General features: G+C 36.5%; 1 protein-coding gene across 1 annotated transcript; it reads right to left on the reverse strand.

The window, feature by feature from the left end:
* Window positions 1-491: 491 nt before the first annotated feature.
* LOC139979661 (pleiotropic regulator 1-like) lies at window positions 492-9249 on the reverse strand. Its single transcript, XM_071990677.1, has 12 exons — window positions 9090-9249; window positions 8359-8465; window positions 7739-7875; window positions 6881-6937; window positions 6297-6396; window positions 5579-5648; window positions 4973-5185; window positions 4487-4624; window positions 3631-3944; window positions 2726-2865; window positions 1924-2117; window positions 492-1140 (listed from the first exon to the last, which is right to left on the reverse strand). Exons 1-12 carry the CDS (start codon window positions 9096-9098, stop codon window positions 1081-1083), a joined length of 1539 nt encoding a protein of 512 aa, XP_071846778.1. The 5' UTR covers window positions 9099-9249; the 3' UTR covers window positions 492-1080.
* Between the last annotated feature and the right edge of the window lie 3575 nt (window positions 9250-12824).

A 12824-nucleotide genomic window follows, 5' to 3' on the forward strand; every position in this document is an offset into this window, starting at 1 on the left:
CAGAATACAAACCACAATCCATCTTTCAAACAAAAAATAGTGTCCAGAAATATTGATTTGTTCTGTTGTTTTTTAGATTATACAGTGATAGATCAATACACTGTTGTTCTCACAGGGGAAACAAATGACATGTTTTATATCTTCATCAGGACTTTTTGTCAACAAAAATTGTCCAAATATATCAGATATACGTTTTTTCTTAGAAAGAAAGAGAAGGTCAAAATTGATTGTTGCAAACTAACAGTTACAGAACTGGCTAGATGAAATTGATTTTGTTTACCTATTTATTGGCCTATTTTGCTCTTCATCTAAATTAGATTCCATAAATGTCATAAAGGCATAGAGCATATAAAAAGTACTAACAACCAATTTTATTTACACATTAAAACACAATGACACAAAGAAATGAAAAGTCAGGAATGTCATTTTTCTTTATTTTACAATTTTATTACATCATGGACCCCACCAACCCCCCCCCCCCCCCCGACCTTCCAAGGTTACTGTAATTGTTTCAAACTGTGCAGAGAATTTCTACAGTGTAAGAAAACCTTTTTGTGTATTAGAATAGTAAACAGTGCCACCTTAAAATGTTCTATAGCAAAGCAAAAATTTTCTATAGCAGAGCATAGTTAAATGTGTACAATGGCCACTGATCATACTCAATTGAAAAAAAAGTCATTCCTTTTGAGTTACTTATGATATTTTCATCATCCATCATCAATATTTCATAAACGGTAATATTTCAATCCGTTTCTACCTTGCGAGTCTATACCATATCGGCCTGATACCTCAGCAATATTACTACAAAAACAGGAATATTGTATCAAACTACGCAGAGGCCTTGGGCTCAACCTTGAGAGAAACTAAGAACAACATTGCCGGTTTCATCAAGGTCTGTGCAAGCATGTCACGTTTAGGCATCACGGCACAGGGAGAGCGGTAGCAAATGTTCATAGATTGATGTTCTCCGTCCCTGGACGCGAATCAGAGAGAAAATGCAATTAACTTGAATCCGTCTTCACTCTTTTGACACCCATGACAGGTTCGACATCTCAGCTCATAGACTAAATATGTCATTCCTCAGTACTTTTTCTTCCTCAAAATTTCTGGTTTCCAATTGAGTGGATGTGTCTCCTCGGTCTATGCGGGAGGAATGAAAAGACATCACGAATTAAGAATTAGTCACTGGCAGTATGAGTTGAAAGGGGGATATTTATCCATAAATTGGGGGGATGGAGGGAAGGGGGAGGGCCAAGGGGGTGGGGAGAAGTGGAAGGGGAGAAGGGGGATAATTGGAGTGACCACAATAACAAACACAGCATGAACTTTTGCGTGTACATGATTAAAAAGTCAACTACATTGGAATTGGCAAATTCTAGATCAACATGAGTTGCCTGTCATCAAATTCTATCCCAAATGAGACAACTAGTTTAGTTAAAGCAAGAGTATATTTTCTTTGATCACTAGGAAAATGGAAAGCTGAAGACTGAGGTAACTCAATGAAGGACCTAAAAATAACACCAAAAACAGAACTCTGAAAGATCCATCAGAACCCAGCTACCCTGTTGCTATTTATTATTTTTATTACTGGCCCATAGTTGTGACTTCCCTAGGCGAGACATGGCCCATAAATTTCTACGTAAATAATAAATTTATAAAACCACCCAGTGTATATAAATCCATGATGATTGTAAACAAATCTGCCATAAACAGAAAACATAATAACATTTACTTAAAAACTTTTTATGACATGGAGGGAAGTTATTTGTATAATTCCATCAGAAACAGATTAGTCAACATCTGTCTTCTTTCATAACCCACCACTTGTGACCCACCATTTGTTCTTGGTGACCCACCTTGAGGTGGGTGGGTCAAGACACATAGTGTGGAAGGGATGAGGGATATGGTGACAGGTTTACTCACCGCTTCATCATCTTCCTTGTAAATCTTGATGGTCTTGTCAGCCTCTGCAGTCAGTAGTCTGCTGCCACTGTTATCAAATTTCATGGCGAAAATACCCGATTCGCTGTCGATAGAACCCGGCTGGGCGGGCGCCTGTGTCCTTTGGAAATTATAGCCAGTCTTCCAGTCCCACAAGTGAATGGTACCATTATCACCTGTATTATGTAAGGGTGGACCAAACAACCGGTAAAGATTAGTCTCAAACTCTTGAGCAATTATTTTGAATACCAAAATGGTTATTTACACAAATGTAAGTAGGTCATATATTTATGTCAATTTAGTACCAAAAGTATTCAAAACTTTGCTGAACTCTCCTCATGAAGTGATGCCTTGGGCATTTAGTTGGTTTTGAGCAAGACCGCAAAGTACAATTTAAGAAGTCCTGCAATATAACCTAGTTTTTCTGATACGTCTCCTTAAAAATTTGATTTATATACAGAGCAGCTCTTTCTATCCAATTTTGGGTATTAAAACATTTTGTTATAATCTTTGTACTCTTTCAATTTTTCTTATTTGATGTTCTTAGTGATTGATCTTTACAATCTATGACATTTACTAAATATTCTTGGTATTTATCACTTTTATTATTTCCATATTACTTTTTATTAATTTTAATTCCTAAGATTCTGTTCTACAAATCTTTTTGGAGATTCTGGGTGAAGTTACCCTCAAAATACCCTTAAAATTACCTTTAAAAATATACTGATCCATACTGACATGAGGTGATAAAAGGAACAATGTTTTTTTTAATTTGTCGACCTACCTCCAGATACTAAGACACCATCAGCATTGACTGCTAAACAGTTGATGATGGCATTATGTCCACTGAGATTCTGGGTGAAGTTACCCTCTGGAAATCGCCACTGTTTGATGTTATCTGGAGATGCAGACGCCATCATGTATCTACGCACAGGGGGAAAGAATGATGAGAAGGCAGAGGCTATTACGACTGGTCGCATATCATTACTACTTCTGATGAGGAAGGCAGAGGCTATTACGACAGTTCAAATATCATTACTACTACAACTATGTATGTTTAGAGAACTTTGTTGTAACTAAATGCAACATTGCTACATTATAATTTATTCATATGTTTGGTGTACATTCATTAGTAATGCACTGCATTTCTATCACGGCATTTGCTAACGAGGAGTTCATTACTAATACTTTATGCATTCAGTGCACTTCCTGAATAAAACTTGCTATAATTAAAGAACTTTTTTCATACTAACATTCTATATGTGTAGAGCACTTCATTATATGTAGAGTGTATTTCATTATTAATCATACATATCTTTTAGCCAACATCATAACTAATAGTTTAGATGATTCTTGTACTTTTATTAATACTGCTTCATGTCTGTAGCCCGGTTCATTACTAAATACATGTATAGTTTGTTTCACTACTGATGCAAGATGCTTCATGCCAAAAATTTCAAACTTTGTGATATTTGTACGAAAAAGGTTATTCTAATATGTCTCTCTGCGAGATATAATTACTGCAATTGTAGCATGGAGAGTATCCAATGACAGTAATTAATCAGACAACAACTTCCAATCCAATCAAATTGAAAGCTTCAGTCTTTTATACATGAGCTAGAAATGAAAAAAACTGCCTGGATGTAACCAAAACTGTCCATTTCCCATTAATTGCTGTCCGTGACTTACAGTTTTGGATGTAAAACTACTGAACGGACACCCTTCTTATGGTTCGTCAACGTCGCCCTGGACTTTCCTGCGGCCAGATCCCACAATCTGATGGTTGCATCGTGGCTTCCACTGACGATCTGAGGTTCTGAGCTCTGACACTGTATGCTGGCTACTGTATTAGTGTGACCAGTCAGTGTGTGGATGCAGGCCTTTGTCCTCATATCCCAGATCCTGATTGAAGAATCTCTACCGCAAGTAGCTAAGATATCAATGGTAGGATGTAAGGCTAGGTCGAAACAGGCACTGAGGTGACCGTGGTAATGCCTTATCACCTAGCAACAACAAAAACAAAATGAAACAACAGAGAGGCTGTAGTAGTTGTGATGAGATATCAACATAGATTTATAACATGCAATGTGAAACCTATGGATGAACAAAGCTATCATATTTCCTATATCCCCAAAGATTCCAAAACAGGATAACAAAAAAACAGAAGGGCGGCCCAGATTTGGCTCGTCCAGCAGGGTAAATCATTTTAATGGGAAATAATTACATCCTCGCTGTGAGCTTAACACCCATAATCACTCTCACCCGCAGTTTAAAAGCTGAAGTGAACATTCTTTCCTTTGCACTGTCTTAGGCAACAACTTGCAAGATATTTGACAACTAACGATCAAGGTAACAATATACTCTTTCACTATCCGTAACAGATTTACCCAAATACCAAATCAAAGACATCTTTCACAAGTCCCATACACCCAGAGGAATGCACACCATGAAAAGAATGTATATATAACAAAGTGTCCTATTTAACCATGGTGTCAACATTTAGTTTTAGAAGTGAACGCTTCACTTGTAAGTTAGATTTGTCTACCTTATTTTGCTCCAGATCCCAACATTTCACCATTTTATCTTCTCCGGCAGAAAAGAGATACGGATGTCGTTTGCTGACAGCCAGGCCTCTGACAGCACTAACGTGACCGGTAAGGGATAACTTCAAAGTACCGCTCGCCTGTAGAGACAAGAATATGTTGTAATGCACAAAAATATTTAGCGCAATCTACTTTCAAAGACGATAAATGTGCAATGTAACTTAGGTGAAATGTCAGTGTCAATTCGAGACAAATATCTGCAAGTTTTCTGACAATGCAAATACTGATAATCGCTTCACATCATCGTATCATATAGAATTGGTTAACTGACCTCAACAGTGCATCCAAGGAAACCTTTAATCCCATCATACAAATCTATGAACATGACCATGATTAATACCAAATTCCCCCCCCCCCCCCCCGACTACCCTTCCTTCAAAACATAAAAATCGAATTACATCACCATCTTTTCATGTCACAATACTCACCAAATCCCAGATTTTAATGGTCCTGTCGTTTGAACCAGACACAAACCACTGATTGGCTGGTTCAATCGCCAGACTACGAACCCAGCCGATGTGACCGCTGATGACACGATAGAGTTTCCAAGGAGGGTGCCACTTAGGTTTGGGCATTGTGGGAGCTTTTCTAGGCATGAGAGCTTGTGAGTTCTTTGTTTTGTCAGAAACTGCAATAAGAGCCTACAAAAGCAAACAGATATCATAAAAATATCAAAAATGGAAAAAAGAGATACTTGCAAAGTTCTTGGTAATTTTCTTGACCCAAAACCTTAACAACATGCAAGCAACATGAGCTTTTCTGATTTAAACTGATCACAGAACAGCTCCTTGTTTGTTCTGCAAGAGGGACATCAGCAATCGGAGATTTCTTCTATAGGGGCAACAAATGGCATCAAAGTTTCAGTCTGCAATCTGCATCAAGAATGATACTTTTGGACACACACACTCACACACAATTGTTACACAAGAAAATGACGAGGTACACTATTACATAGTACGGTTAACCATTTATAAGTTAATTATTTAGTCATATGCAATTTTTTTTTTTGGTCGATTTTCCAGCACTGAACCAACCTGCGATGGTGGTAGCGCTCTCTCAGGAATGCCTGCATGCTGCTTAATATCATTCACCCCATATGCAGTCCTGAAAAGGTAAAACAGAAAAATATATTTATAGAAAAATTATGAGACATTATCTGTGGGAAAAGAAAAGCACTTGTGTTGTCGGAATTTAAATTCATATCCTCACATTTCTATCGGTACTCAAGGAAACGGCTCGACTTGGGGAAATAATAGGAATCAGAAACTTATGAAGACAATGGATGAAGTCAAAATATGAACAGGAAGAAGATTAGATGTTTGCATTTTGCATGGCATTTTGTGGGTTCATACATTTTCTTTAACATATAATACAATAATCAGGTTCTGTGTACAGAAACAGCACAATCTATTGATGTAGCAATCAACCTTTTTTTTCTCTCCATCTAACTGTTTGCAAGAAATTCACAAGAAGTGAATTCCACTTCACCCTGTACTTACCACTAAATCTGCCACAATTATGCACCATGAAATGAGACATTCCTTCCAGGAAACTTAAAAAGAAACCATACTCTACACCTATAAGAAAAGCTAAAGTACACACACATGCACAAAGTTGTACACTCAATAGTTACCGAGAAATGATCTTCAAATTTCCAACATTTTTGAAAGCCTAAATCCTCACATTAAATTTTAAATTGTGGACAAGCTGAGTGCGAACAATTGATTAACATGGTTTGATTATAAAACTCACTGAGGTTGTGGTGTATCCGGAAAGTTGTTCATGACATTATTAACAGAACCTTGGTTAAGGGGAGGGTGGTTTACTGCAGAACGATCTGATAGTTCGACGCCTGAAAATAAATGACAAAAAATTACACATAAAACATAACTTTTCATAAGTATTAATTCAGCAAAGTAATCACACCTACTTATTAATACCGAAATAAGCTTGCAAGTTGTGATCTGATGACACCACCAAGAATTGTTCACAAAGAAACTATAACTGCAACTAAAATCTGACAGTGGAGTTATGCATGGGAGGGGGGAGGGAGGGTGGGTGGCAGCAGGGGGACACTGACCCCAGCTACATGGTTAGTAGGGACAAATTGGATCAGCTCCATTTTTGTTTTACATTCAGTTGGGTAAGAATTAGACTAAGCTACATGGTATTCACACCCCCCGCCTTTCCCATCCCCCGTCCCTTCCCTCTCTTCCATCCCACTTCAACAACACAAAAAATCAATAGAAAGTACTTAAACAACCTTGCATTTAGACCTTATTCACAGTCGAAATATGCATCAGAATACACCATTTGACAACTTTTATTTTACCTACCTGGTGCATTAGGGTATGGATAGCCACCTTCTATTTGTGTGGGAATGTCATTGTAATCTGCGTGAAAGAAAGAACATTGTTTATAAAAGCACAGTTGATGCCTGGATGCAGATCAAACATACTCAGGGTGGCATTAATCTAGAGTAAGGGGAAAGTTGTCACATTATGAAGAAAGCACACACAAGATACTTATGGTATGGTATGTACACATTTTATTCTTTTTGAGAGACAAGAACTTCATTAAATGCATCTTCACGATTAGGACTTACAATTACTTTATTACAAAAAAGAAACAGATTATAATATTGAAATAAAGTATTTGCATTTAATTAAGGGTGCTTGGGTGCAAAGTGGTGATATTTTATTGCCATCATATCAAGTTGCTTGGTGACATGTGTTTCAGTTTAGAATTAACATCCCATACTGTAGGAGCCCAAAAGACCATTCCCCATTAAGGAAGATGTGGACATTTGAAACTTCAGAATAAACACAGCATAACTAACACATCCTTCTAACAATGACACAATTATTAATCATCTGCACTGTTCTCCAGCCATCTTGGGACAATTTTCTAGTGCTAATTACCAAACTATATTGTCCCTTCATATCATGCTTCAAAGCACTTGCACTGACAGTATAAAAAATATGTAACATTTTTTCTGATAGGAACAGGATATCCATTCTGATCAAACAGTCAATACAAGTGCTTTGAACTGAAACATCAAAGTACAGTTTAGAAAAACAAAATTGTCCCAACTGGGTGGCATTCCAAAAAAAAAAAAAAAAATTGTATTTCCCAATCTGTGATATCTTTTAGCTCCAACATTAAATAACTTATACCAAATGGTGACTTCCTACCATAGTGTCCTGTAGGTTGTGCTTCTAGCTGTTGTTGTTGCTGCATATTCTGTTTTCTCATCTCTCTCTTTGTTTCTGGCAAGTCCATAATTGGACCATACTGATCCTTGGCTTTACAGGACAACTTGATTTTTATTCTATAAAGGAACAATGATAGAACAAAGACAGGGAGGCTTAATGTTTTACTTCAATTGTGGCATTTTAAATTGAAAGAATGTTATACAGTCACCAAAAAATATTGGAATGTTTAGACATAACAATGTGCCTTTAATGGAAGTCTTGGATCTAACTTTTCTTATTTATAAGTTAAAATATTTCTTTGAGATGCAAATTATGTTATAACGATGGAATGTAACCCTCATTTAGGCTTATATGTTATTCTGGTTGTTACACTTTAAATTGCAAAGTAAGCTAAAGAAAAAAGTTTATAATCATATATGATTAATTGATTAATTTCTAATTATTTCCCAATATTTTCCACTTTTGGCTAATTTTAACCAGACAGTATATCCTGTGTAACCCTGCAAAAAGAATATGAACTATTATAACAATGCTTGTGTGGTACTGTGTAAAAAGACTGGTTGATGTTTTAAGAGCATTATTTCACTTCATAAACTTACGCAGCATCATCGGACAACACTGGCTGGACATTGTTGGCAATGAACATATCATGAGATCTCTTCAGCGACCTAAAGACCAAAGTATGCACAGAGTGCTTACTGACATCCTTTACATTAAAAAGAAGAAAGAAACAGAAAGTTATATATTTAAATTTTACACAGATAAATGGCATAACACTAATAGTATCACATATCTTTCCTTGTCAACTAGGTCAAAGGCATATATTTCCAAGACAGACAATGTAATGGAAGCTTAGAATATTTCCAACTGCTGGTTTAAAAGTATTGTCTAGATACTATGTTTCCTTGAATGTGACATTTTTTTTGTCATTACACCACTTAATTATTCCACAAAATGGATCACACAAAGTACTGTCCTGTATCTATGTGGTCTGTGAGTGTGAATGTTCTGTCATGCTCATGTGATGCCACCTATTCTTTTACATGATTTACAGACATTAAAATCTTGAACACCAAGTTGCAGTCTAAGTGGTTTTCCTTGCCTAACGGTATGTCCTGTTACTTCTACTAATAGTTCGATAATCATCAGTGTATGTCAGACTCAAGTTAGGCTGTATTGAACAGTACTTATATTTATCTTAACTTAGTGTGCGTCTTTCAATGGCCTAATGTTACACGGTTGCATGGTAGGCTAACGGTATGTGGAAAAATTGTAGCGCGATCAAACTAGACATTGCTGACTACCCTCCTTTTCAAAAAGTTTTCGTTACCTCAACCATATTGCTCGTTTTCTTGTTATTCAATTATAGAGGTAAATAAATTCAGAGTCAGTGATGAAGATAAATAACCAGTCTCTACATCGTTTCACACTATTTCTAAAAGTTGAAATACAGTGGAGGGCTCCATGACAGGCATGTACAAAGTGTTTTAAAAATTATAAATGGATGAAAAATATTTTCGCGTAAAATTAATTTATTATTCAATTTGGGTTAGTTTATTTGTAATTAAAATAATATTTTTTACATATAATAGAAGCGAACAATGTTGAGTATCATATATATTGCATATATTAGTTACCCTTACTCAGTTGGAAGTCTGACCCCGTGACCTCGAAGAATGATCAACGATCACGCATATCATTAAATTTGAATTTGCCCGCATTTAACGTAAAGTCGGTCCTACGTTTCACTCACAGAATTTACAGACATTGATAGTTTACAACTTACCGGAACCTCACAGAATGGATTAAAAGTAATTCCAATGTATGGTAGGGCAAAGATACCCGAGAAAAAATCAACGAAAACCTATGAAACAACGATTGCAATCCAACTTCGTCCTCACACATGTATTCCTAACTGACACAAAATAGGCCAAAACGAACCAACGAAAGAGAGTTACAGCAAAAAAGTTCTCCCATTTGTGGATCTTGTACTCTCCTACATGATGCTGTAAAGTTTCGGTGAAATGGTTGTCTAAGACGGCCAGTCACAAAACGATTACCTCGACTCGGCGATTTTGTTGCTGTCGCCGCCATTTTGAAATTAGGTAGACTTTCGCCAAGCCGTTTTCATGCTATGGGCTACTACCGACAAGACTTCATTCAAATCGTTTTCAATGTAGTGGAACCCATTCCTTTAGTGTACGGTCTATTAGGAATGTTAGGTTTTGTGGCGTGAAATTAAGTAATTTAAGTTGTGCTAAGGTTTGGAAGAAATTTTGTCCCAAATTCTAATATATGATTAGGTAAAATGTGAAATTACTGAGAGCTGCGTATGGGAGGGGTAAGAGAGACAAAATGGGGGAGGGGGCAAGGGAGATGGTGTTTCCTTTCTAGCTAAATTAATGGTGGTAACTATTAAGGTAACACAAATTTTCCTGAGTCTGTTGTCAAAACTGAAGGGGTCATACCACATTGAATATACAAAGGTAACATGGCCTAGGCCAAACCTTATTTCTAGTTGCTTTGTAAGGAACTTCCAACAATTCCGAATGATTTATTCCTACAATACCAAATGATTTATACTTACCCACTTACCATAATTCCACAGTAGCCCTTACTCAGTGAGATTCTGCAAAGCTGGGTACTCATCTGTTGCTTATATTCATCAATAAATATCAGTTAACAGTTTTCCAGTCAATACCAATCCTTGTTTGGTTCATGTATCACACTACATAACTGCTTGCCAATATTGAAGTTAAGTACTGTGGCTTGGGTAGGGGTGTGTTGTTTAGGGGAGGGGTGTGGTGTTTTTAGGGGTTTTGGGGAGGGAATGTGTGGCTTAGCGGATTTGGGGAAGGGTTTGGAGTTTCCCAGCTTTGGGATGGGTGTGGTGTTCACCAGCTTTGGGAAGAGTTAGGGTATTTTGGAGGGATGAGGTGGTTTTGCCACATATGGGGACTTTAATTAAAAGCTGACTTTCAGTACACAGGACGTGTTTGGATACATTACGTTCTATGGATACTCTGACCAAATATTTTGAGTAGGGCTGTTTTCTTTTTCTTTTGCACATGCATAGTAGAACATAAGTCAACAGTGGAAATAGAGTTGCCTGGTCTTTTATTGATTTTATAACTGTAACAATAAGGCACTTTAAGCAACAGAAAAAAGAAAACAAAAAACATTTGTGTGACACTCTCCATGAAAGAACATGTTTTAATGTCCTGTGAAAATATGGGCATGAAATATAAATTACTTCGATCACTTCAAAGTGAAATACTTTGTTCAAATGGAAGGAATAGCTTAACAAAATTTGAATACTTCTTGAAATGAAACACACTTCATACTGTGAAGACTTCATACAATAATGTTGTCTGAAAAAAAATCACACACAATGTCAAGTGCATTATGACTGGAAGGGGTATTTCAAGGTGGCATAGTGAAGGCATGACATAGCAAAAACAGTTCAGGTGGCAGGATGGATAGTTTTGTAACTTTGAAATGGTGAGATATACCTGTGACATATAGCATAAGATTAAAATTAAAAGACAAATATATAAAAGTAAAAGGTAAGAGTAGAAAGTAAATAAATAAGTCCAAACTTGACATATAACTTTAACAACCTGATCTTCTTCAGAAATAGGAGCACCAATAGCAGCCCAACGATCCATACTTCCTTTCATATAATTCAAATTATTTCCAACTGACTTGCCCTCTGCCATTTCAGTTCTGAGGTACTTTTTCTTGAGCTGAATTTTGTTGGTTAGAGAATCCTTTTCGAACAGAGTACGCAAGGCATCCTAAGCATCACTAGGTTTCTCACTTGTTGTAATTAATTCCAGCTGACTAGATGCTATTGCAAGCACAATGGTGAAATATGCCAGTTGTGTCTTTTTCAAGTTTGCACTCTTCTACTTCTCACATACAGTAACCCCCAACTTTCCTGAGCCATCCTCATAGCCCACAGGCCTTTTGCAAGAAACAAATGTCTCATCTGGAAATTCCATGTCAGCCAGTTCGAGCCATCCATTTTGTTAATTTTCCACGTCATATTTTCTGTTGTTCCAGCCATATTGGTCAGTTGTCACGACTAAATTAACCAATTTAAGTACCGACAATTCCCAAGAAATGGTTCCAAAATCAGCACATAAATATTACAGCCTGTTGCTGCACACAACTTGTTCTTTCTATAAGAGTATAACAGAAACTGAGGAAAAATGTAAATTACACATATATAGAAAACAAAATTGCTTAAAGGTAGCACACTAATAATACAACCTGATTAAACAAACAATAGTTTGGAGCAGAGTTGTAACAACAGGCACTTAACTGATCCACAGGCTGCATTCCTTCTTACTACGGGTAGATATAAGAGAGCTAGGAACTTAAAGATATATAGTATTAAATAGAATGTGAGACTACATTTATTAACAGATTTCTATAAATAAACTCTTATATGAAGACTTCAGATATGAGGATAATAAACATGAGGATGTAATAAACTCTGGAAGCTCTCTGGGCTAATACTTAATACCAGTGGAACTGCATTTTGCAATGTTAGTCATTATACATAACAAAACAAATCTAATAGTGAATGAAAATTTTCTTCTTTTTGGGAATAACTTTTTTTTGGTCATATATACATGGGAAAGCACCTTAGAGAAATAGGGAAGACTGTACGTGAATGACTAACTAAGTACTTCTACTACTGTACCTATCATAGAAAACAACATAACAATAAAAAGATCGTAAACTCTCGTTAACAGCAAAACATGTTGTCACAAAATGATCCCTGATATTGTTTTAAGTCACCTGGAATTATAAGTAGCTATGTACAACTACATGGCTCTATGAGGTGCAATTGTTCTCAAGTACCAGCAGTAGGTCTAACTGTAATAGCAATAAGTATAAAGTGTAAGCAGTATAAAGCAAGCTAGTTTTATTTCTGTGTTACGTATCTTGCTCTACATATTAAGCATAGGGAATTGGGCCTAGAAATGCATGGATCTAATACCGGTCTTGAACACTTGTAACAAAGTGACATTGAAATGGATCCCGATCCCAGGAT

The sequence above is a fragment of the Apostichopus japonicus genome, chromosome 14 (genome assembly GCF_037975245.1).
Source record: "Apostichopus japonicus isolate 1M-3 chromosome 14, ASM3797524v1, whole genome shotgun sequence".
NCBI lineage: Eukaryota > Metazoa > Echinodermata > Holothuroidea > Aspidochirotida > Stichopodidae > Apostichopus > Apostichopus japonicus.

Excerpts from the sequence above, each read along its gene's own strand:
- LOC139979661 (XM_071990677.1), bottom strand. Across the intron at positions 2,866-3,630 it reads GTAGTTTTACATCCAAAACT|ATACATGATGGCGTCTGCAT; the intron begins GTAAGTCACGGA and ends CCCTGTGCGTAG. Across the intron at positions 2,118-2,725 it reads TGGTGTCTTAGTATCTGGAG|GTGATAATGGTACCATTCAC; the intron begins GTAGGTCGACAA and ends TACATAATACAG.